Genomic DNA, 24,621 nt, shown 5'->3' on the forward strand with positions numbered 1-24,621 from the left:
GGTAGCTGCATGATGGACTTGGGGGGTGGTGGTTGGTTATTGAGAAGTGTGGGCGGATGGATTTAGAGCAGTTAAGTACATAGGTACATACATACATAATGGAACGAAGTTTATATCTGATGCGATCCTTCTACTTTACTTTGTGTGGCAGTGAGCTGGAAAGTTCCCTGGCGTAGTGCAGAGCAAAAATCCAGAGTTCACAGAAGGGGCTAAAATATTGATGAATTGTAATGATAACATTGGATCATCTAATAACTACTTAACGAACTGAACAGAGGTTTATACAAGCTAACCCAAAAATGTAGCTACGACATTAGCAAACTCCTCTGGCTTTTCAACCATCGGTAAATGTCCCGCTCCTTCAATAACCTTACACTCAACACCCTTTCCATAATTCCCCGCCATCTCTTTCATTGTCTTGGGTAAAACGCCATCACCACCACCAACTACAAATAACGCCTTCTCAACCTCTGGATTCTTCATCTCTTCTCTAATGTCATACTGATAAAGAGCCTTTACACCTTTCTGGAATCCTTCAAAACTATTTTCCTCAACCTGTTTCTTCACATCCTCAAATCTTTTCTTCAATATCTCATTTTCGTAATTTTCTGCTACAAACCATCTGCGAGTTGTGACCTCGGCCAACTCTGAGCCTACAATCTGTTCATCATTGGGCGATTTGGCAGATTCGGCGGCAGACATGGCGATGCGCTCATCCCATGCTTTGGGGTTAGAGGGAGGAGCATAGGCATTTGTATCGCAGGATATAAAAGCATTAACACGATTGGGGTATTTGAGGGCAGTGTTGAGAACGGTGACACCACCGAGTGAGACACCGATTAGACAAGCTGCTTTGGGAACACGCAGAGTATCTAAGATGTGGATGATGTCGGAAGCGAGAAGATCGACGGTTACGGGTAAAGAGCCGGCGTTGGATGTGCGTCCACGGGAGTTGTAGCGGAGAATGCGGTAACTTTTGCCAGTGGGTGACGCAAGGAATGCTTGAATGAAGGGTGTCCAGATTGAATAGTTTACGAGGATGGAATTGCTGAGGATGATAAGGGGAGCAGCTGGGTCAGAAGACCCTTCGAGTCGGTATGCAAGATCAACTCCATCTTTTGTTGTTATGTGAGACTCGATGGCCCCCCCTTCAGCAATCGTATTTGGTCCAGTGCTTGTTTTCCCGTCAATCGATTTCCAATTCGTCGAATAGGATTTTGAAAAGTTGGAGATATCTCGGGGTGCGGCGCCGAATGTATAGTATAAATTGTATTGCCTAGAATTAAAGGAATTCAAAGCGGTCGATGTGAGTTTCTTGGCCCATTCTGTGGAACCAACGGCTTTAAATGCATCCCCAAATGCATCGTTTTTAGGAGCGAATTCAGTGACATTCAAATACTCCTTTCCTTCTTTGCCTCCCAAGATACTGCTTGTAACAAAGCGCCTTGTACGTCTCCAACCTGGAATCTTCGCAATCATTGATAAATGTTCTTCTTCCATCCACTTATTGAATTCCTCATCAAATTCCTCCTTGACTTCTGCCGTAGAAGTCACCACGTAATTGCCCTCATCATACCCCACTTCCTCCACTTTCTTATATCCGTCAATTTCCTTGCCACCAATGTAATCATACAATTTCCTGTCCACCTTAATCTGTGCCATTGTTTCCTTTTCTCTATCGGTCTTTACTTCGGGCCCGCGGAGTCGAAGATAGGTATCGGTGTTCATGGCTGCCATATCTGTGACATCGTAAATGGCCATCCATTCTGGATGGGATGGAGAGGCTGGCTTCGCGGAAGACAAGTCGCTTGCGCGGTAGCGAAAACCATTTGTGATGAAGGGAAGACGCAATCGGAGAGGTCCATGTTCATTGTTGTACCAGTCGTGCCATTGAGAATCTGGAAGAGATTCTTGAGGCTGCATGGTAACATACAGGATACCGGGTATGGGTGCCATGGTTGAGTATGATGTAGTGGGACTGTTTCGAGTCTTCTGTATGAATTGACTTGATTGTAAGGTTCAATCGTTTGGATAAGTGAGAGATATCTTGATGAGAGGATTCCTCGAGGTGAATTGCGAATAATTTCGCATAGTGGACGGGACCGAGATGATTAAGGGGGCAGAAGGCTTAACCGTCTCACATGGCCATATCTGCCCCTCCATGTTTGTTCGCCATGAAATATCGTCCCCATATTATTGAGGGGTGGCTCGAGGGTGGTTGAATAGCGGTTAGAAATCCGGTATGTGTTTGACACGGAAACTTCTCCGGCATTTTCCAAGTGAGGGGATTAAATTCATGCCTTAACCTTGGAGGTTTTGAGGCATTAAATAAAAGGTTCATCATGGTTTCTAATTGACATGTGGAAGGAAATACTTGGAATATTTTTTGTAAAATTATTACATTTCAACAATTTACACTCTACGTCGTGTATACCATGTCACAAGTATCATTTATTTCTGTCTTCTATATTCTTCAATCATACCAAATGGCATTCATACCAAACCCAGGTTCCGGGATATCAATTCTCGCAACCCTATACAAAAACTCCTCATGCCATCTATAAATTTCAAATCCACCATCTTGATCGTCTGTCAAAGCCAACCACTCATCACTCCAAGGGCAAGGACTGACTGCATTTGAATGACCTCCACTTGTTGGCGTCGGATTCAGACAAATCTGTCTTTCGATATTTCCAGCTGGTCCGAGTTTGAACGCTGCTATGTAACCTGTAACCTTGAAATCGTTCGATCGTGATGTCGCAAAAAGATATTTGCCGCTATGTGATATGAAAACAACATCGGATCGATATAACTTCAGATTCGGAACCCCTATTATGAAATGTTAGTCGCTAAGCGGGAAATCTTCCGTGAAAATGAAAGAAAGGAGGAACGCATACCTGGGGGTACCAGAGGATATGTAATGTTTGTGAATACTGGCAGATGAGTTTTCTCATCAATGACATAAACTGCCAGATTATTTCCTGCTTCATTCAAAGCATAAAGATACTTTCCATTTGGGTGTATTTCAACCCATCGAGGATGATCTCCCTTCTTCGGCGCATCTACACTTCCCACCAACTCAAGTAAACCTGTTTGGCTATCTTTTTTATGTGTCCATACTTTGTCCCCCCACATATCTGCGGAATAAAGGTAATTCTCTTCTGCGTCAAATACCATGCCATGTATTGCAGATTCGGGACTATATTCATAATTTTGAATGTTCTCCTTCAATGCGCCATTTTCATCAACAGAGAAAACATTTCCATGGCCAGCGAATTCATAGAATGGATTGCCGTAAACATTATAAGGTGCTTTCTTTGATGCTAAGCAGAAAATTGCTCTCGTTCTCGTGTCAAATTTCGATGCGGATGCTATTTGCAAACGCGATTAGAATGTTTTCGCAGAGAATACAGCGACCGAGGAAGTTACATACGGTCATGGGACATAGGATGTGAAGTGGTATGTTGGATTTCCGCAGGGCTTGTGACAGAGTGACTTGACCACTTCTTCATTGAAGCTCCATATATGTTTTTCTTCGCATGCTATTCAAGAAGATGTTGGGTCAGCCTACTGGCGCTCATTAGACTCCCACCCGACAGAGATCCCAACTTACATCAAAAGTCATCCAGGAAATTGGCTCATCTTCTGGAATTGGTGTTCTCTTGAGCAATTTCAAAGTTAATGCTTCATCATCAAACTCAATGGTAAAAATTGCACCTGGAGGGGTCCAAGTTCCCACCATCAAATGATGAAGCATTCTTCTCGGTTGTAGAGGGTGAAGTCGGCGAACAAACGAATTTTTGAACATACACGTTACAACCAATGTAAGGCGACCGACCAACTTTGAAATTTAGAATTGGAATCTCGTAACGACTTCTCTCAATTATGAGCTGATGACGGGAATAGACCGTAATATTATCTTGTAGAAATGGAAATTGTTTTGTTATCGAGGCATTCCCGTCATACAACCCCCTGGCTTGCTGTTGGCGGGGCCAAAGCTAGGTTATAGGAGTGCGGGGCGTAATCCGGGGACTTCGCACGGGAAGTTTGGTGCTGGCGGTTAAAGACTTTCCCGGACAGTTCCAAGAGGATAACAGAACTCTGTTAGCAAAACTTTCACACTCACACAGACACTTAATCGTAGTAAATGCGGAGGGCGAATTAGATCAATTCAATTATGAAGCTAAGACAGATGGTTTGACATACAGTCTAGTGATCGCGATTCCATTGTCGAATGATTTTTGGACAATTCATATGGCAAAAGATACTTCCGGTCAAACCCGTGACTTAGCGTTAGCTGTAGCAGCGTTTCCGAAGATCAGTGCCGTGCTATTTTCAATGCTAAACCACATTATTCTGACACTAACAGCCGACTGAACTACCGTCTCAACCATCGCTAGAACTTTGGAGGGGTCACTCGATCACCAATTCTGGAGCAGGCATTGCGGACTACTCCCAAGATGCTTGTTGATTCGTTCCCATCGTTGGGGCGAATATCGTGAGGATACTTGGGGAAATAATCATATATAGGTAGGCCTCTTTCCTCGAGCTAAGTTGTTCCTCTCCATCATCAACATCTTCTTTATATTCATCCTTCCATCGCAATCTCCTTTGAGACTATCATTCAAACACTCCATCCACATCTTCCCCAATCAATATCAATATGTCAACCCAACCAGAAACCACCGGTACCTCCAAGGGATTCGAGAGATTCGACCCAACTTTCACCACCAATGTCATCAAGTCTATCGGTCCCAAGACCGATGCTCGATCAAGACAATTGATGGGCTCTCTCATCCAACACATCCATGACTTCGCAAGAGAGAACGAACTCACAATCGACGAATGGTTGACCGGTGTCAACTTCGTCAACACTATCGGACAAATTAGTACCCCCACTAGAAATGAAGGTCACAGAATTTCCGATGTTCTCGGACTCGAATCGTGAGTAGCCAAATCCATTACCCCACATTCACATCTAACAATGTTCTTAGTGTCGTCGATGAAATTGCACACTACATCATGACCGAGTCTGGCGAGACCCCTACATCTTCCTCAATTCTCGGTCCATTCTGGAGCCCCAACGCCCCATTCAGACCACTTGGTGGTAGCATCATTCAGGACCCCGTACCTGCAGGTGGACAGACTACTTTGATGCACGGAACCGTTACCGATTTGGTTACAAAGAAGCCAATTCCAAACGCAGTTGTTGACATCTGGCAAGCATCTGCCAACGGAAAATACGATTTCCAAGACCCCGAGAACCAAACCGATAACAACTTGAGAGGAAAGTTCAGAACCGACGAGAACGGACAATATCACTTCTACTGTCTTCACCCAACTGCCTACTCTCTGCCAACTGATGGACCAGCTGGTGTTCTCTTGAAATTGCTTGATCGTCACCCAATGAGACCTGCTCACATTCACTTGATGGTAAGTTACTCCGCATATTTTAATATGATTGGTAAGCTAATGCAGGAACCCGCAGATCTCAAACGAAAACTACAAGCCAGTCACAACTCAAATCTACCCAAATACCGACCCATACCTCATCACCGACACTGTTTTTGCTGTCAAGCCAGATCTCGTCGTTGACTTCAAGCCCCGCCACGGTGACCCCAAGGCAGAATTAGACCTCGAGTACAACATTATCTTGGCACCAAAGGATTTGAAGATGTAAATGATGAAGTTCGGATTAAAAGGATGAATTAAAATGCTGGATCATAGATGGAATGAAGAATTCTACATGGGACGGGGTGTGGTGTTTGTGTATATAGCCTTGGGTTATCGGCGTTTTATATGTTTACGATTTTATGTTCGAAATGAGAAATCCTCTTTCACCTTTTATATCTATCATGATCCTTTCACTTTTGATTTACTCGCTTTTTAAATATCTTGTGGGGATGTGCAGAATATTTTTGTTATGAATTCCACATAATAAATACATCCAGAAATTTCAGATATCCGAGACAAGTATCATACATCGACACAAAGTCGTTCGAATAGTGTCATTTAAACTGTGCCTATTCATTCAGAGCACAAGTTGTTTCTTGGGCTAGGAATCAAGACAATAACAGAGTTATACCTCTCTAACGCTATTATTTGCGATTATACTGAGGCAGGCTCTCAAAGGAAGGGCAAAGGAAGAGGTTTTTAGCTCACTCTGATTCTGAGGGTCACATGAAATAGGGACGGTGAAGTAGCAGGATAGAATTGTATCAGCCTGCTTTTTGCAGGTGCTATATAATCTATATCGAAGTACTGATTTCATTTAAGGTTCTGGTCAAATTCACTGTTCATTGGATGGATTCACTTTAGGGCCTAAATTTTGTAGTTTATTGCCATGACAGGCTTTCGATATTTTGATTTGATTTTTGCGCTTTCGCTGCGAAGGGAGATCGGTTATTTAGGTGCGAAAATTAAGGGAAAGTTTTCGATTTGGACTCAAGATGACTTGGATCATTCTTGATGAGCTTGCTCTTCTTTTCTCTCTTTCTTCCTCTCTCTCACACGACTCACGTTCATTCACTCAACTCTTGAGCTCCCCTTCGACTGGTGAATCCAATCGCTCGCACCAAAGAATCGATTCTAGTCCAAATTCCCGCACACAATTGACTTCCATTGAGAGAGCGTGGAAGGCCCTCCAAGGTTTCGTCTCCTTCTCGGCGTAGTCAGCTGGCAAGATCAGTGGATTGACCTTGATGATGTTAAATAGTCTCGAGTAATATATTGGCCTGGGATCTAGTTCTCGAAAGTTTGAATGGCTCTCAAGCTCAAAAACGAAATCCTTGCGGATTAGTTGCGTCGAGATCTAATCTCTAGTGAGCTTGGCATACCATTGGCAATTGATATCGTTGTTCAGGTTCGATACGCAGACCAAATTGAGTGACTACTGAAATGGAGACCAGACGTGCCTAAAGATGATTCCGGGTCTATTTAAGTCGATTGGTGCTTCTGGAGATAACTCGAAAACCTTGATTCCCTCAACCAATGGGACGTTGTGGGTGTCCGCGATTGCGATGCTTACGAGGAAGCAGATGATGAAGTTGATGATGAAGTTCTTCATGATTGATATTGCTGGTTTGAAGATTTTCTGTGGAGATGAGTTGACTGTTTTTGTGGTTTCAATATTTGATATAGTTATTGTTAGTTCTATGTCTTGTTTGATACTGAAGTTTTTCTGGGAGAATCAAATGAGGGTTGAAGGGGCCCTTCTCATACCCCTAAGAATTCATTTGTTTCAGATCTGTTCTGAGATCTCTGTACAGAGACAAGAACCTTTCAAGGGACAAGTAAACATGTTTATGAGAATTCTTAACGTAACCAACCGCTGGAACGCATGTATGTGGCTGCACGTGCTCTTGGTGAAGATTGAAAGATCGGCTGGTTAACATAAGCCATTTTCTACTTGCAAACAATCGATGAATATGATACCATGTTTCAAATGTCGTTGGAGTAATTACGGATCAGGCCATGATGTGCTGTTCTGATGTTATTTCTCCGTGGTTCTATCCTCAGTTAATGAAATGAACTGCGCAATAAATCGATAATTGTTGACTTTGAACATCCAAATTATATCTAAACAACAACGTGGTTTCAAGAATAAATAGGTTCATGTTCCTCCCTCTACTTCATTTCTCTTCAAACCATTCCAGTCCTCAATACACCTACTCACAAAACCAACAGCCAACCAAGCCAACATCACCACCACAAAGAACCAATCCAGAATCTTCAACATGTGTCGCCACATGACCATCACTTACTCCTGCGGATGCTTGACTAGGTCCGTCGAGGCTTGCCCCCACTCATTGAGCATGAAAATTGCTCCCGAAGACTGCCAATTCCATTTCTCGGAGCCAATCCACAGAGAAGAAAGTGACTGTCTCAGCTGTGTTGTCAGAACCACCCAGCGCATTCAAAAGAAGCTCGAAAGCATGCAATTGAAAGATTTTCATGTAGCAAACCTCAAGTTTCCACCATCTCCATCTCCACCGCTATCTCATCCAAAATCTTTAGGAACACGAGTCCTCAAGAAACAGGAGAAAGCCAAGGAACTCGATAGATCTTATCAAGTTCCGGTAAGGAGAGAAAGCGGAGAGGAGGAAGAAAAACGAAGAGACGCCCCGTCAAAGTTTCAGTCAACCATCCAAACTCCACGAGAGATCGAAGCAGACATCCAACACCGGAAAGCCAACGACAAAGACCTGTTGCGGAGCCACGCACAATTCCAGTCGAGGGTGAAGTCGAGTCATTCACGCCAAAGAAGTTGGTGAGAAAGATGAGCGAAGGGATGAAGAAGATGGCGAGGAGTTTCTCAAAGAAGAAGTAAAAGGTAAGTGGGACATTCTTGGGGGGTTTTAGAAGATAAGTAAAGGCGTTGACTTCTCATAAAACACAAAAAAAGTATCAAGGAGCAATCTCAATAGGTTGGAGACTGTCTGAGTTACGCAGGCTTGATTAATAGAATATACAATTTCCTTTCAGAATATAAACGAAGACTTTATGATATGCAGATAGTGTCATTGTATGTGAAAATTAATTAATATGTGACTAATGACAAAATAATATAAATGAAGTGTGGAGGCATGCACTCTTCGCAAATGAATTTATTTTCGCTAAATGGAAACGCTAATGAATTCACCTCATCATTTCCCCTGTGCCAGCTCCCCTACCCCTTTTTAATTTTATCGCAACTAGTCTCGTTAGATCAGTTATTTATCCTTTAACGGAGAACTTTCTTTGAGGTTTGTTCTGGTGAGAACAACAGCATTTGAACAAGAAGAACAAAGAACGCGTTCTTTAAGTTCTCAAACGAGGAAAACCCTCGGATCCCGTTCTAGCATTTCCTTTGTCCGATTGCATCAGAGCTATCGAAATTAAAAACTTATTGCTTATGACAAACTAATGAATTCCTGGAAAAAAAGCTCGACACTTTCATCAACTACTATAGTTTTTGATATATTAAACGCCAATGGCTAGTAGAAGAAGACCCAGTGCACGACAACCTGCTGGTAGTAGACGGCTGCCAGCTAAAAATCGTATTCTTGGTCTTACGCAGCAACCCGTCAGCGCTAATATAACACCTAATATATCTTATACTCCCATATTTAGTATAGAATCACCACGTACACCACCTCCCGGGCAACCCTCTTCTTCCGATTGGGATTCTTACACTCCTTCGCAGCGCGAACAAATACAAGCGGAAGCATGGAGAAAGTTAGCTGAAACATGGCAACAATGGCCCGAATTCGAGAAAACATGGGAAGGGGTGCGACATCTCGGGAAAGGCGGTGCCGGCTCTGCAGATCTGTATCGAAAGATTGGATCGCAAAAGGGAACGGAAGCAATGCCTGAGTATATTGTAGTCAAACAAGCTGACGGATCAGACAAGGATCTTTTGAGCGAGTCGATGTTACTCCAATTATTCGTGGATAGAGATACGTCACATGTGCTGAAGATATATCAGGGATACCATGAAGGCGAGGTTGTACCACATAACATTGGAGGAATGTTTGATATCGGGAGAGAGAATTTCAAGAGGCGTCAGAAGAGGTGTCAAAGCAGGATCTATCTCGAATTTTGCGAGAAGGGCGATGTCGAAAACTGGATGACGAATCAAATTGAGTAAGTGAAAGCTGTGGTGAATTGGGCAAGAAGCACACTGCTGAACTAATGGTAGAAAGTCCGGTGCTGTACTTCAAGAGAAAGACATATGGAACATCTTTGAGTGTTTAACTCGAGCATGCATCGTGCTCGAGAGAGGAACTGAGAATTTAGAGGCTGAGAATGATCGAGACTGGATCCCTATCTGCCACTTGGATATTAAACCGGCAAACAGTAAGTTGCTCCTCTTGTCTTGTTAAGTCGCAATTATGTTTATTCTTTCACTTCCTAGTACTCATTGGAGATAAGGACGAAATTCATGATATCGACATCTTTAAGGTAACTTAACCCATAGAAGTCCACAAGTTCAAATTTTTGGTTGGCTAATCAAATATATAGATGGGAGACTTTGGCTTAGCAAGCCATGTTCCTAGCAACCCACAAGATCCCGGATGGCTCGAACATGTTGCGAATAATTTGACGCTCGGATGGGGCGCCCCAGTATGTTAATCTAACTCAGTTATTACCCATATCTCGCCGCTCTCTAATCTCTCAAAAGGAACAATTTTTTCCTCAAATGCAGAATCGTTTCTATAGTACACCTGCCAATGTCTTTGGCGTAGCTGCAATACTATACTTTCTAATGACAAAACAACAAGTCAGAATAGGCCAAGACATGGCGTATGTAGGATTTCCATCATCAGACACTGATTCCACAGTAGCACTACAAACACCAGTGCTAACATGTGGACGGAGCCTACTCGATGATCCCACGATAAAAAGCTCGGGTATCTATTCGAAAAGTCTCATAAGAACATTACTCCAATGTCTCGCGTATTCACCCCACGAGCGCATGACTGCGAAGCAATTACTCGATGTCTGTACCACTGGTAGATTCCTTGCAAGAATATGGGAGAGAAATACATGTATGAAGATAGCCAGCCAGTGACCAATTACTGGCCAGGAAAAATCGCGCCAAGCATTCCAGAATATCAGGATCCCAAAAAACATTTGAAATATAATCCAACGCACGAATCGATTGCAGAGGAGAAAGAGAGAGAAGGCATATTCCTGGCGTCTTTCTGGATAACTCCACCTAAACAAATAGCACCGCCAACCTCGTTTTCCGCAAGTGCCTTCAACTCCACGCTGGACTCCAGCTCAAGTTCAGGTGCAAATATGTCTTACAATTTTGGAAAGCTAACCTCTGCCTCACAATTTGGTGACTCTAATCTTTTTGAAACTGAAAATACCTCTGGCGTTAAATTCACTCCAGGAAATAGCTTTATGTTCGGACGAAATCAGCCTTCAGAGCCTCAGCATGGCAACCTCGAATATTTTTGGTCCTGGGAACGCCTTTCGTACAAGTACTTTTGAGTTTGAATAATGAAAGTCTTCGAATTCTCACTAAGAATCGCTCAGTCTGGTAAACAAAACGATTTCCGGTCTGAAGTTCTTCTAGTGGTAGCTTCAGTATGGGGGTTCTCAAGTTCGGGCGTTGGATGATAATCAAGTATTCATCACCAATACGAGTCGGTATAAAAGCAAGTCAAATTTATTTGACCACGAAATGTGAGATATGATGATCTACATATAAATCTGGTATGCAGTTATACAACTACCAGACTGTAGAAAAAATGTCCGATGAGGAGTGCACTAGCTGACCATGACGATTCATCTCGTGTGAAAGAGCTCCGAGAAAGAAAGCCAAAAATAAACATCTGTAATCATCATACTCGAAAGTTCCATACTTTAAAGTCTATAAACGTTAAAACATAATTTATACCCCCATTTTCCCCCATCTATGATAAAATAACAACATTTATGTCACGCACTTCAACGACACTTGTGTCCCATTATGCGAACAGACGACCAGAGTATATGCTTCCTGCCATGGCTTGTCATCTCTCGGCTCAATCTCCTCAAATTCCTGCAACATTCTTACAATCACAAACGACGCTTCGATCAATGCGAATTGCTCTGTGTCCGAAATTTTAATGAGTCACCATTAAACTACTTGAATTACCACAAAGGAACAGAAGGAACTTACGCCCTAAACAAATTCTCGGCCCTCCATTGAATGGTAAAAATTCCTATTCAAATTAGTATGGCTGAAATACAAGAGATTTGGATCAGGATTCATACCCATTTCGGCTGTATCTGATCCCAGCGTTCTGGACGAAAGGTTTCCACATCTTCACCGAAGAGATCTTTACGACGATGCATCGAGTACACGCTGTATAGAACCTGGGTTCCCGCTTTAACAAATAACGGTGCTTGGCCATCTTCTCCCCCACCACGTGGAAGACAAGTGTCGCGGACGGCTTCGCGAGTGTTAGCGGGGACTACAGGATGGATACGGAGAGCTACTCGATTAGCATTTGATTTTGGACTTGTAATTAGGGGTGGAAATAGGGCTACTACACTTACATTCGTTAATACATTGACGCAGATATTTCATATCTCGCAAATCGTTATACGTCGGCAATTGACCGTCAAGTTCCATCACTTCAGCTCGTAGCCTTCTCCATACATCCGGGTATCGTGCTAGCATGAAAAACAGATTACTAAGTAAACTAGCTGTTGTATCTCGGCCCGCGAGAAGGGTATTCAACACCTGGTCCCTCAGAACCTGTCGATCTGTGGTCAACTTGGCTATCTCTTCGAGAAAAACGTAGGGGCCAAATTTGACATCGTTTGTTTCGGTCTTCTTCGCATCCTTTTTTAGCGCGTCGAGAGCTACATCTATGTAATGATCGACGTACTTAAAAACGGTCTTTTGAGCCCTGTTGGCCGCAGGGTTATATCGAAACCGTGCAAGTGGTCCAAGCCGTACATTATGGGATGCTTCGAGTTGGGTATAGGTATACTGTTCGACAAATTCTGCATCGGATACGCCACCCGAGGAATGGTCTGAGTTGGACTGGGAGTTGACGGAATGTCCAAAAAGAAACTGGGTAGCCGTATCTATGGTGAATTTGAAAAAGAGATCTTGTAGATCAATAGTAGACCCTTCGCGAGGAATACGATTTAGTAGATGTTGGAAATGTATCTCAGCAACCTCTAGATCAGATATACTCTCCTTTGCAAAAGTAGGTCGAAGGAGTGCGCGAGATTTGTGCCACAGTTTTCCATCAGTTGTAAAGATCCCATGTCCGAACACGGGTTTCATTGCATTGACTCGAATAGATGAGAGCCGGAAATCATCAAATTTTGTTGCAAGAATGGTTTTGACATTCTCTGTATCGATTGTGAAAACTGTGGGATACGTAATAAGCTTGGATGTAAAGGTATTTCCGTGCTGCTCATAACGCCTCCAAGTTCCTTCGAGATGTCGTAAGTTTTTGGCGTTTCTGATTGTATCCAACACCAAATCAATACCAAATATTGGATCTTTCAAAGGGTATTTCACTTGAGCTGGTTGACAACCGTTTGATTTTTGGAATCGGCGTCTCGTGAAGTAAAGCTTGATTTGCTTTAATGCATAATAAAAGAGACATAAAGTTAAAGAAACTGTAATTATATTGGAGCTCGTCTCACTGAAAATTATCATATTTGCGATCAAGAAATGAAGTTAATTTTATGGGTAGTTGATACTAGACAGCATAAGTTTTTTCGTTGTTGGTGGTGCTTTGAAAGACATGAGAACAGTGACTGTTCTTTATGATCAGTTCGGAAAGTAACTATGTTGTCACTTTACAGGCGATAGAAACATAGCAAAGCTTTATCTGCATATGGCAGGGCTCATAATGCCAACATTTGGTAAGGCTATGCCAAGTTAAAACCAGATATCGAATTGACGAGCGTGGGCATTGACAGATGCAGAGCAGATCAAAAAAGCTATAAATAGTAGAGATATAATAATCAAAAGCAACGCAAAATATTATACAGACTTGTCTCTCCATCACACGTGTCATAATACGTCAAATCTGACCCCCATCAAGCAAGCTTTTGACTCAGGAGATCACTAAGACATCTCATAAATGAAAGATACTACAGCCAAATTAAAACTGGGGTTCAGATTGATAAGCGTAGACATCACATATGCAAAGTAGATCTTTGATACTACTTTAAGCAGGGAAAAATTTTGACTCAGACTGTCACTAAGAAACCCCATGTATCAAAGACACCATATAGAGCTAAGAACTTTGACAGCTATCTCATCCACTATTTTGAGATACTGACAGCTTTTTTCTTTTTGATTGAACATTGTAACCTTCAATTACAGATCGTAACATATTATTACAGATCGCATATTAGGAGTTTACAACCTTACAACTGTACATCGTACAATCTAATGTTAGAGAGGGAGATCTCACATCTCACGTGATACTGAGCAACACTTATTATTACTATAAGCATGCAACACATCAGCCCAAGGAATCTTAATTTGGATCCCTTTCAATTCTCCATAGAACTCTACATCATTGTAAATTGATTTCTATTTATCGTATCGTGTTCTCGCATATAATCACGGTTACCAATGCGTATGACTATACTATTTGATTGTATAGTCAGCTTTATATGATAGGATATATGCGATCTGCGGCGAAATGTTATGAACTCTCAACATTCATCACTGTTTGTCCCAAAAGTCTTCATTTAGGGTCCACAGACAGGCATGGTTTCGCACGGCATATGATAGTGACAAGAAACGGGCACTAAATAATTCCTTGGCCATGTAATAAGAATTACCCCTGTGATATGTGAACGGGTACTATCAACCGATGCGCGGGTAGACATGTCAGAAGATATTCTTATGACACTGGGGACGTCAGATTTGAAAGGCATTGAATGCCATCTGATGAGTACTTTGACATCAGTTTTCTAGCGAAATCGCAACACTGATCCTAATACGGAGCAATAAGAAGATGTAAGCTGAGAATAGAACAACAGGAAGCATGGTGAGGATGGCAGGAGTCATGGATATTCCAGGTAAGCAGTAGTATATACAGCTTTTGTATCCAAGTACGCTCTCGAATAGGATCACACGAAGACAGATTTCCTATGCAAGCTTTCAAATCAATACTTCAGGTGTGCTGATATGCTCTCACTTGACACGACCTTTATCATGCCAAGATTCAAACATCAAAGGAATAAACCAAAAAGATTGATGTAACCTTATAATCATCAAGCGGAGATAAGATAAGATCATATGGTTGATTGTGGATGTAAGACTCCGCGAGCTCGTCATTTGTATTAATCAATACTAATTTGATCATAGAATCAATATTGCGACACTAGTCTCAACTATTCGTAAATATTAGTGTACATAGTTACAAGCGATAAAGGCTCCGTCAGAAGTAAGATATGAGGTTCGTGAGCCACTCCCAACCCGAACTATATGAGTCAGCTGAGATTCTCCGGAGTAAGTTTCAAATGACAAAAATAATTTTTGACTTGGTCCAACGACTAGGAAGAACCAATACTTTGGAAAATTTATTTGCATCGCCAATTGGAAGTTTACAAACTCGGATAATCGCTTTGTCCACGATCGTAAAAAGCCTGTGGCTGTAGTTTTCAGTTCTAAAAATGTATTTAGCAACGTTTTGTAGGAGAACAAAGTACCAGGTCAGCAATTCATTTCTCAGGAGACTCGGGGCTCACTGTCAGCAATTTTAAGCGAGGTGCCCGACACCGCCATGTGCCGCCCGTCAACGTAAGCACCATTGAAAGTTACTTACTCTGAGATATGTGGTGTGGTCAGATATTCCAAGAAAGATAAAAATTATCCCCCTTGATGATGCTAACCAAGCAAGTTTGATGTCGTAGCATCTGCTATTCTCATCATGCGCAAGGAAGGTTGATACCTAGTAGTGAGATGTACAACGGAAGGCTGTTTTGTTGTGTTTCATTTATGTACTTCAATTATATCCATCTGGGTTGACTCATTGTGCAAGGCTTGGAGCCCGTGGTTGGGTTGTCTCCTTGTAACCGTTGACTTATTTCTTGAGCAACGGAACTGTTGAAAATCCCTACGTTGGCTGGAAAGTCGTCGACATTACTTGAACGGTATACTTCATACTTTTTGAAATTCTGATACACATTCAATTCCGAATCTGATAGAGTATGGATACTTCAACAATTTCCGATGAGTTTCCAGTCGGAAAACTCAAGGCAGAGTGCCTTGGTCTTGAGATACCCGGCATAAACCAAAGCCTATGGGACATGTTTGCTGCGGCTGCAGAAAAACATTTGAATGAAGAAGCTCTTTGTTCGCTTTGGCAGCCTTCAGATCATCTTAGCTCGAGATTCGAAATCGAACAGACAGACCTTGAGACGCATATAACACCAATTACCAATGAAAATGGGGTCGAAATGGTCCACACCTAAAGTATTCTCAGCGCCACTGAGATGGACTTTTGGCCAGCTTCGGGAGAAGGCCGAGTCATTGGCAATTTGGTTGCAACAACGTGGCTGTACTAAGGGTGACAATCTTGTAGCTTTCGTTTGGAATTCAGCGGAATGGGTCTTGTTTTTGTGGGTTGCCGCGAGGCTCAGAATGCCATTTGTACCGTTGGATCCAAGGAGTTCGGATAAAGATATTATGCATTATCTGAGCCTGGCTCCCCCTCAAGTCTTAGTTGTTTTAGATCCAGACATGACCCCGATTCTTGAAAGTCTCGGAAATGTCAAAGTTCGGATATCACTTTCTAAAGTTTCCGAAGGGAGAATGAATTGGCATTCACTGCATGGAATAATGGGCAAATTGCCAATGGAAAACATTTCATTTGCTCCTTTGAATGATGATTGTACAGAACTGGGTCAGGAACTTGCTATGATCCTCTTCACAAGTGGGACAACTTCAGTTCCAAAGGGATGCCCTCACACTGCATCAAACATCTGGTCTGCAACATACGACTATGATCCTGTTGCCCGAAAAAACGGCTGTCAAAATAAGTGGCTTATCCACACACCAGTGTGGCATATCTTTGCAATGGGCCAAGCTATACGAGGTTGGAGGGATGGAAGCTCTGTGGTGTTTGCTACCGAGAAGTTCGACGTGTCTGCCTCCTTGCGGGCGCTCCAACATGAGAATATTACACATGTTGGAGCCGTTCCCCTACTAGTAAAAGCACTTGTCGCACACCCAGAATTTCCTGGCAAAGATTCACTGTCTCTATCGTACGTAACCATGGGAGGAACATTGATAAAAGATGAAGATGTTAGGTTCTGCAAGGAGCATCTTGGTAGCGAGGCAGCCATTCAAGGCTTTGGTATGACAGAGGGCTCTCCTATGGTAAGCTGGAGGCGCGATGATCTAATGCTTAAGAACGGCTATCATCTCGGAGTGGGAAAAGTTTTACCAGGTGCTAGACTAAAGATATGTTCTCCGAAATCTAATGTGCCTCTAAATAAAGAAGAAGCTGGAGAACTCCACATTGGCGGGACTTCCGTCATCGATGGATATTTGAATGGTATAGATTCAGAATCGTTTTATACGGATGACGTTGGGAAGTGGTTTGTTACCGGTGATCAAGCTATGATAGACACAGATGATGTCCTCTACATCAGTGGACGATATAAAGACATCATCATTCGTGGAGGTGAGAACTTAGTTCCGTCGAAAATAGAATATTGCCTTCAGGACCTTGGCATAACCGTGAGTACCAACCCCTGAAACCAGTTTTCAAGCTGACATTGAAAATTACAGGCTCAAGTGATTGGCATCGGGGATTCCATAGCCGGTGAGGTTCCCGTCGCAGTCTTACAGTCTTGTCCTAAGGAAGTCACCAAGGCACATATGTTCAAAGCTATAGTAGAAAGTTTGGGTCAGATATATGCACTCCATTCTATCATAACATTAGATGAACTTCATCTAAAAGCCTTTCCGATGACTGCGACAGGAAGATTCGGAAGGTGGAATTGAAAGATATAGTCAATAAGCATTTCGCCACAATCTCAGAAGCGAAAAAAACAAAACCCAGCGAGAAATTAATTGCTCAATTGCGGGGGATCTGGGCAGAGCTTACGAGCGCAACCTCGGATGACATTTCAGTCGAAGACGATGTAACAAATTTTGCCGATAGCATTACAAGATTGAGGTTTTGTAAGATCTTGTGGACCAGACTTGGTCAAAGATTGTACTTGCCAGATTTAGAGAAAAACAATACCATTGAGCAGCAGAAAAAGCTTCTCATTGAACGAGGCTATCATGGAGACTCATCTACTTTCCTTTCAGATGACGTAACCTATGTTGAGGACCAATGCAATCCGACTGCATCTAATCAATCCTGTCAGAAAGTACCACACTCTCAAGGAGAAAATGCACGCCAAAATCTTCATACTTTAGCCGAGACGACTAACGCAGCTTTGCAAAAGTTCGGTCTAACATGGGAGAATGACATAGAAGATGTTTTGGCAATAAAAGACACATTTCAGGAGTTTGCAAAAGGACAAAGACCACAATCATATCGCCACAGAATAGCATTCGAAATCAAGGATCGCAATTCTAGCCAGATCCGTGCAGCATTAGAGAAATCTCTTTTGACCAGACCGGTTTTGCGCACAGTTTTAGTCGAAGTTTCGGGTGCGACAGCTGTTCACGCGGTCCTCCGTCCATCTCAAGCTGTGTACGACATATTGATCTCGCGGAGGAATCTCTCTCACGAGTCAGAAATCCAAGAATATCTAATTGATGATTCCGACCAAAGCTTTGAAGATCGAATGTTCCAAGCTATAATTGCAGATCTTGAGGGCAAGGATACATCAGCGTTGATCTTGACTTTAAATCATTCCGTCTTTGATGCATTGTTCGCATATGGATGGTATAGCGATCTCGATATGTTTATACAAAATCCAAAAGCAACAGCGACCCCTGGCACGCCCTTTAGACTTTTCGCTGATCTTTATCAACAATACCAAGATAGCTCACTCGCTCTCTCAGATGTCAACTTTCATGTTAGGAGGCTTCGAGGTATTTCAAGATTTACCGAGGCTCTATGGCCACCAAAACGAGCTCCTGGTTGGATGGTTGGGAATGACAGCATATCGAAAGATTTCATCACTCGTAACACCAAAAGAAGGAAGCTTAACATAAATTCGCAGCCGAGACCAAGACTTGCTCGAATGCAGGATTTCCCTGATATTGAGCGGCTTCGGACGCAGTACTTTATCCAAGCACCAGTCATCGTTAAAACTGCTATCTCCATCTTCAACGTCATACAAACAGGAAAGCCACATGCGATTTTCAAGAACTTCGACGCAGGTCGTAATTGGCCATTCCTTCCAGAGTGGATTGCAGATCGTCTGCCTTCTGCCATGAGCATTGATGGCCCCACTTTGACTTGGAACATGAATATGATACAGATTAAACCAAAAGAAACTTGTGGTGAACTCTTAAAAAGAATAGGCGAAGATGAGAAAGCGCTGAGTTCGCACACTCATGCACCATGGTTCAAGATCCTGAGTGGGCTAGGCGAAGACGAGGGGCCTATTGCGAAAGAGGCTGCGATGAGACAAGCATTCAATTGGGATTTGAGCTTGAAGTATCTTGATTCTAGTGTTAGCGATTATTCGACTCTGAAACCTTTGGGAAGAATGGACTGGCCTGACTGGTGAGAGATCTTGATCTTCAGAAATTCACAAAAGTTACTAACCCATAATTCATAGTGGCTTTTTCTGGAACTGTGGTATGGCAAATATGGAACGCTTCTGCTGTGTGGTATCCTGGGACGATACGCAATTAGATATCAATGAAATCAACGGCTATGTGAGCAAATTGCTTGAGATCATCGGGTGGATCACACACCCTAGGAATTGGAACAATTCGGTGTCGAGCTTTCAAGGGTTTCCGATGATGACGTAAAAGATGATTATTTTGGGAGGAATAAACTGTGGGTAAGGAAGGGACTGGCCGTCTGCCGAGGAGTTCAATATCTTGCTATAAGTTTTGCGGCGGTGGAATTACTTGGCCCTATCCATGCGTTTTCCAATAGTCGATCCTACATAACTCGGGAGAACGTGGATGTCTGCGACGAATTCCCATTTCAATGATTTCATGCTTGCTGTACAAAGAACTTGAAAATAGTGGCATGAGAATTCCAAGTTCACCTCGATCCTTTGCGATGTACTCGCACTGATTGAGAATAAGCTCTATCTTTCCTCCATATTCAATCCTTTGATATCTTGATCGACAAAGCATCGTCGTTACAGACAAGACGAAATTCTCCACAAAGTCGGTGCTTCTTGCCATTTCGATAGATGCACAAGTTTAAGGCTGGTGTGCCTATTCCATTCCAAGTCCACTTAATCTGTCGACAAACTTGCGGAAGCTGAAACAATCACACTCGCCAATGTGCACGACATAAGAATTCAAGATCTGATGCGCTCAAGTATATGATTGATGGCCCCCAGATACATTGTAGCTTCAGATAACCTTGTAGTTTCATGTCCGATGTAATGAAATAGGCATTGAACGCGGAAATACGTCCTTTTCCAACAAACGCAGGAGTCTAAAGTCCGATTGGGATACTTTAATGGGTATATCATAACGGCACCTGGAGCCCACTTTCAGTGTCATTTAACGAGGCTTGTGGAGATTATACTCCGCAAGGCGAGATCAAATCCTCAAAAGAGGCGCAAAGGAGAAGAAACGAACGAAAGTGTCTTAGTTGAAGGGTCGATCATATCCAAAGAAGAAATAGGTTATCCTTATATGTCATAAACTCTTGAATAAGAACATATGGGGCATTTGATGAGTAATGGTTTCGGCATGAGAAGAGATGGAGAGTCGAGATATCTGTTTGCGTGTATTCTATATCTTGCAATAAGAGATGAAGAGACCAAGGAGATTCTACTCCTGCTTCACGAATCACCGCCAATATGTGGACTCAGCTCACTCGATTCATGAAGAGAAAATTCAGTCAAGTTGGTAGAATCGGACCGAAGTCACGTGTAACCAAATTTATGAGGAATTGTACCACACAGATTAAAGCAAAAAAGCAAAAACAAGCTTCTTATGATTTCCTCCCTCATCCCTACTCAATTACTGTCACGAATCTCTAACTTGTCGATCTCCTCTTTCCCATATGAATGGAAGTTAATTCCAAATTCTTTAGAGGAATCGACAGGAGCCGACAGGAACTATTGTACATAACGGTATATACAGTACTATCCGTGGACAAGCAAGCAGGACCACAAAAAATCTTTCCCACCAAGGACCAAGAGCTCCGATTGATCCACATACTGAATCAAACCATGGCTTCAACGTTTGATTTTTCTACTTTGCCATTGTCAGATATCGATCCTACCCACAAAATTCCCCTTCATCGATGAAATTATGACGACTTTTCAATTAGGAATCGCCGTCCACATAATGCTATATGAGGCCACAATATTCAAGGTAAGTGGGAAACCTCTTGTAAGTGTATTTCATTCATTCGCAGAGATTTATGCTGGACCTTGTTGCCTTTTGATATCGTTTGTGTAAGTGAGTGAAGAAAGGCAACATCAATCAAAATCGACGTTCTCATGGCAGATCATCACGATGAGGGGCGAGAGACTGGTCAAAACACTCCAGCGCCGTCGGTCAGAGACGGCAGCGTTAATACACAAAGAACTACGAGAACCACGAGATCTGCGAGAAACGTTCGTCCAAATGGACAAGCCCACGGCTCTAAAAGATCACATATGCCAAGTTTACGACCCCATGGAGTACGCCAGCCAACAAATAATACACCTCTCGAAGATCGACCGCAATACTCCTTAGCTGGTAATAATGGAGGGGTTCAACGCGAACCTCATTATGTCGACAGAGAGTATTACGATTTCAACCCAAATTACCAAAAACCTAAAGATGAGCCAGTATGGGGATTGGCCAAACCTCTCCCGCGAGTGGTAAGGCCGGGAATGAGACGAGGGAAACAGGGCGTGGTCGAGAATAAGGATGCAGAAAATGCACAGCCAGGAAGTTCTGAGGCTATACCGCAACTTGGAATGATTGACGATCAGAGGAAAGGGCAGGCAAAAAAGAAATCGAATCGACTTGGTAGGAATGAGGAGGACCGAGGTTATGGTCACCAACAACAAGAGCGAGGACGGAGACAGAGCTACAGATCTAATAGGCAGGATTCTGAGAACTTGATATTGGATCACAATGGCACTCCGCTAGCCGAGAGAGATAACCCTATGGATGAGTGGAGATCTCCTCAGGATGATGGGGAAGGAGATCTGGGCCGGCAAAACACGAATCGACTATCTGATGTTGAGGAACATCCCTCAGGATCAACGTTAACTCATCATTCTACGACACAAAGTGCAGACTTTGCAAACGACGAGAACGATGATGGGCTTGATTTGGAGAGGGGAGATAAGGTAGAAGACGATGAATGGTCTTTAAGTAGTGAAGAAGCGGAGCAGTATATTCAAGAGGAAAGAGACAACCACAATGCTTTGGCAGCAATTCGTGAAAGATTTCGTGAGCCATTAGCCGAGTGCTTAGCAGTAAGTCCTCTATCCGCCAGTGGTCATCCCACAAATAATTGATTCCACACATCTAACGAAGCCTAGACAATGATAGCAGTCCTCATTGGTATAGCCACTAATCTTGCTGTTCAAACCTCAGCAGACACTTCAGGCAATTATCAATCCACAAATTGGGCTTGGGGTTTAGGTATCACAATAGGTATTTACGTCGCAGGTGGAATTTCCGGTGCGCATCTTAATCCCGCCATATCCCTCATGTTATGTATATCGAGAGGCTTCCCTATACGAAAAGCATCTATTTATATCCTCGCGCAAATCCTCGGTGGTTTTCTCGCCGGACTCATCGCATACGGCATCTACAAAGATGCAATTGCCACATATAATGCTACTGGTGGTTCACTCGGCAATGGCCAAGTAGTCAACCTACTAGCCGGAGGCACAGGCACATCTTTCTACACACAGCCCCAAGCCTTCGCTAGCCCCTCGGCGAGTTTCTTTAACGAATTCGTCGCCACTGCCATCCTCGCCTGCACCGTCCTCGCCCTCGGAGACGACTCCAACGCACCCCCAGGAGCAGGTATGCACGCGCTCATTGTCGGCCTCGTCGTCACCGTGCTCACTATGGCTTTCGGCTACACCACTGGTGCATGTCTTAACCCGGCCCGAGATTTCGGCCCGCGTCTCGCTACCGCAGCAGTAGGATACGGCAGAGAAGTCTTTACCGTCTCGAATGCGTGGTGGATTTATGGGGCTTGGGGTGCGACGATCACGGGTGCGTTAATTGGAGGTCTGTTTTATGATGTGGCTATTTTTGTAGGAGGCGAAAGTCCGGTTAATTATCCGAGAAAAAGGAGGAAGCAAATTGCGAAGAATGCAAAGGGAAAGGCGGAAAAGGGATGGTGGATTTTCAAAAGAGATGTAGAAATGGGTCTGAAAGGGGATTTTGGGAAAGAGGGATGATTTTTTTTTTTCGATTTTCGTTTGGGGGTAATTTTATCTTATGAAGATTAGGCGTTGATGAAAAGTAAAGGTGTTGGGGGATTGTATTTCATATCTATATATAGCGTTGAGGTTTTCTTATTCTTTGATTCTGAAATGATAAACAAGTATCATCGATTTTATAATATTCATCATATTCCATACACCATATACTGTATATTACACCGATTATTTTATCGATCTATTCATTTATTTTTTATTCATTCATTCTATACATAATATAGAACTATTAGGTATATTATATCATATTGTGTATTTCACTTGTCTAGATATATAGTATTATCTACTATCTATACGATATAATATATATCATATATTTAAGTATGTCTATATTCCTATTTACTTAGTCACTCTTTTAATTATTAGTTTACTTATTAATTTATCTACTTATTCATCTACTTATTCATCTACTTATTCATCTACTTATTCATCTACTTATTCATCTACTTATTCATCTACTTATTCATCTACTTATTCATTTACTCACTTACTCATCTAATTATTTATCTACATATCTACTCACTCACTTACTTACTCACCTACTCCCTTTTTATACCTACTCATTTATTCATCTAATTGTTTTCCTTTTATATTTATTCATTTGTTCATCTCCTTTCTATACTTACTTATTTATTTACTCATTTTCTGTTCTATATTAATTTATCTACCTACCCACCTACTCACTTACCTATTCACTTTTTTCTATATTTACTTCATCACTCCCTTACTCATTCCTTCTATACCCACTCATTTACTTATTTACCTACTTATCCATCCATCCATCTCCTTTCTATATCTCCTTTTTATACCCATTTATCTACCTACCTACCTACCTACCCATCTACCACACTTTCATTCTACCCTCATCTACCCATCCACCCAAACTTCAAATTCCAAGAATAAACAACCAATTAATCATTAAGAAATCTCTATTCCTCTCTCCTCCTCTCTGCTCCTCTCTCTCCTCTCTCTCCTCTCTCCTCTCTCGCCTCTCTCTCCTCTCTCCTCTCCTCTCTCTCCTCTCTCTCCCTCTCTCTCTCCTCTCCTCTCCTCTCTCTCTCTCTCTCTCTCTCTCTCTCTCCTCTCCCCTCTTCTCCGGCTCCTTCCCATTATCACATATATAATAGTAAAAATAAAAATAAAAACAGAAATAAAGATAAAAATAACCACACCAATAAACCTCACATTTTCATAAACTCACTTTATCATTTCTCTAAATCCAAAAATCCAAAAATCCAAAAACATAGTAGTAGTAGTAAATTCTTAATCGATTTGGTCTATATTGCTAGGTATGCTAAGACCATGCGATGCGTCTGTATCTGTATCTAACTGAATGAAGTAGATGGAAAAAAAGAAATAAAAACTCATTCCCTTCGGACTTCTTTAAGAAGACCCTCGGGCAATTCTATATATTAATATACATACATAAATCCAAAACATTAATCAAATCCACATTTACTATATACAAATCTACAAATCTACCTACCTACCAACCTAGATAGTTATCCTAATTCCCCAAATCCTCCTACTCTATCTATCAAAATTGTAATCTTACCTTTTACTAATAAATAGATATCCAACCCTATCCTACCC

The 24,621-nt window shown here is 42.3% G+C and overlaps 8 protein-coding genes across 8 annotated transcripts; 5 read left to right on the forward strand and 3 right to left on the reverse strand.

Moving 5' to 3' along the window:
* Window positions 1-288: 288 nt before the first annotated feature.
* On the reverse strand, window positions 289-1,956 carry EAF02_004033 (uncharacterized protein; the record flags this gene model as incomplete). Its single annotated transcript, XM_038900081.1, has 1 exon — window positions 289-1,956. The coding sequence occupies one exon, from the start codon at window positions 1,954-1,956 to the stop codon at window positions 289-291; it is 1,668 nt and encodes a 555-aa protein (XP_038759788.1).
* Window positions 1,957-2,473: 517 nt separating this feature from the next.
* EAF02_004034 (uncharacterized protein) lies at window positions 2,474-3,757 on the reverse strand (the record flags this gene model as incomplete). The annotated part of the gene is made up of 4 exons (XM_038900082.1): window positions 2,474-2,829; window positions 2,898-3,371; window positions 3,434-3,542; window positions 3,614-3,757. 4 exons carry the CDS (start codon window positions 3,755-3,757, stop codon window positions 2,474-2,476), a joined length of 1,083 nt encoding a protein of 360 aa, XP_038759789.1.
* Window positions 3,758-4,360: 603 nt separating this feature from the next.
* On the forward strand, window positions 4,361-5,960 carry EAF02_004035 (uncharacterized protein). Its single transcript, XM_038900083.1, has 3 exons — window positions 4,361-4,944; window positions 4,995-5,433; window positions 5,489-5,960. Exons 1-3 carry the CDS (start codon window positions 4,664-4,666, stop codon window positions 5,678-5,680), a joined length of 912 nt encoding a protein of 303 aa, XP_038759790.1. The 5' UTR covers window positions 4,361-4,663; the 3' UTR covers window positions 5,681-5,960.
* A 1,776-nt stretch (window positions 5,961-7,736) lies between these two features.
* On the forward strand, window positions 7,737-8,273 carry EAF02_004036 (uncharacterized protein; the record flags this gene model as incomplete). Its single annotated transcript, XM_038900084.1, has 1 exon — window positions 7,737-8,273. The coding sequence occupies one exon, from the start codon at window positions 7,737-7,739 to the stop codon at window positions 8,271-8,273; it is 537 nt and encodes a 178-aa protein (XP_038759791.1).
* A 698-nt stretch (window positions 8,274-8,971) lies between these two features.
* EAF02_004037 (uncharacterized protein) lies at window positions 8,972-10,980 on the forward strand (the record flags this gene model as incomplete). Its single annotated transcript, XM_038900085.1, is given in 6 exon segments — window positions 8,972-9,624; window positions 9,680-9,837; window positions 9,896-9,942; window positions 10,003-10,104; window positions 10,163-10,480; window positions 10,498-10,980. 6 exon segments carry the CDS (start codon window positions 8,972-8,974, stop codon window positions 10,978-10,980), a joined length of 1,761 nt encoding a protein of 586 aa, XP_038759792.1.
* A 445-nt stretch (window positions 10,981-11,425) lies between these two features.
* EAF02_004038 (uncharacterized protein) lies at window positions 11,426-13,156 on the reverse strand (the record flags this gene model as incomplete). The annotated part of the gene is made up of 4 exons (XM_038900086.1): window positions 11,426-11,583; window positions 11,654-11,696; window positions 11,749-11,969; window positions 12,034-13,156. The coding sequence occupies 4 exons, from the start codon at window positions 13,154-13,156 to the stop codon at window positions 11,426-11,428; spliced, it is 1,545 nt and encodes a 514-aa protein (XP_038759793.1).
* Window positions 13,157-15,672: 2,516 nt separating this feature from the next.
* EAF02_004039 (uncharacterized protein) lies at window positions 15,673-20,586 on the forward strand (the record flags this gene model as incomplete). Its single annotated transcript, XM_038900087.1, has 5 exons — window positions 15,673-15,924; window positions 15,974-17,206; window positions 17,258-17,349; window positions 17,430-19,160; window positions 19,216-20,586. 5 exons carry the CDS (start codon window positions 15,673-15,675, stop codon window positions 19,409-19,411), a joined length of 3,504 nt encoding a protein of 1,167 aa, XP_038759794.1. The 3' UTR covers window positions 19,412-20,586.
* On the forward strand, window positions 20,587-23,181 carry EAF02_004040 (uncharacterized protein). The gene is made up of 2 exons (XM_038900088.1): window positions 20,587-22,047; window positions 22,114-23,181. Exons 1-2 carry the CDS (start codon window positions 21,076-21,078, stop codon window positions 22,987-22,989), a joined length of 1,848 nt encoding a protein of 615 aa, XP_038759795.1. The 5' UTR covers window positions 20,587-21,075; the 3' UTR covers window positions 22,990-23,181.
* The last annotated feature ends 1,440 nt before the right edge of the window (window positions 23,182-24,621 follow it).

This window comes from Botrytis sinoallii, assembly GCF_014898435.1.
Source record: "Botrytis sinoallii strain Bc 23 chromosome Unknown BSIN_006, whole genome shotgun sequence".
NCBI lineage: Eukaryota > Fungi > Ascomycota > Leotiomycetes > Helotiales > Sclerotiniaceae > Botrytis > Botrytis sinoallii.

Excerpts from the sequence above, each read along its gene's own strand:
- EAF02_004035 (XM_038900083.1), top strand. The coding sequence starts at position 4,664 with ATGTCAACCCAACCAGAAACCACCGGTACCTCCAAGGGATTCGAGAGA. Across the intron at positions 4,945-4,994 it reads GATGTTCTCGGACTCGAATC|TGTCGTCGATGAAATTGCAC; the intron begins GTGAGTAGCCAA and ends CAATGTTCTTAG. Across the intron at positions 5,434-5,488 it reads CTGCTCACATTCACTTGATG|ATCTCAAACGAAAACTACAA; the intron begins GTAAGTTACTCC and ends AGGAACCCGCAG.
- EAF02_004040 (XM_038900088.1), top strand. The coding sequence starts at position 21,076 with ATGGCAGATCATCACGATGAGGGGCGAGAGACTGGTCAAAACACTCCA. Across the intron at positions 22,048-22,113 it reads CATTAGCCGAGTGCTTAGCA|ACAATGATAGCAGTCCTCAT; the intron begins GTAAGTCCTCTA and ends AACGAAGCCTAG.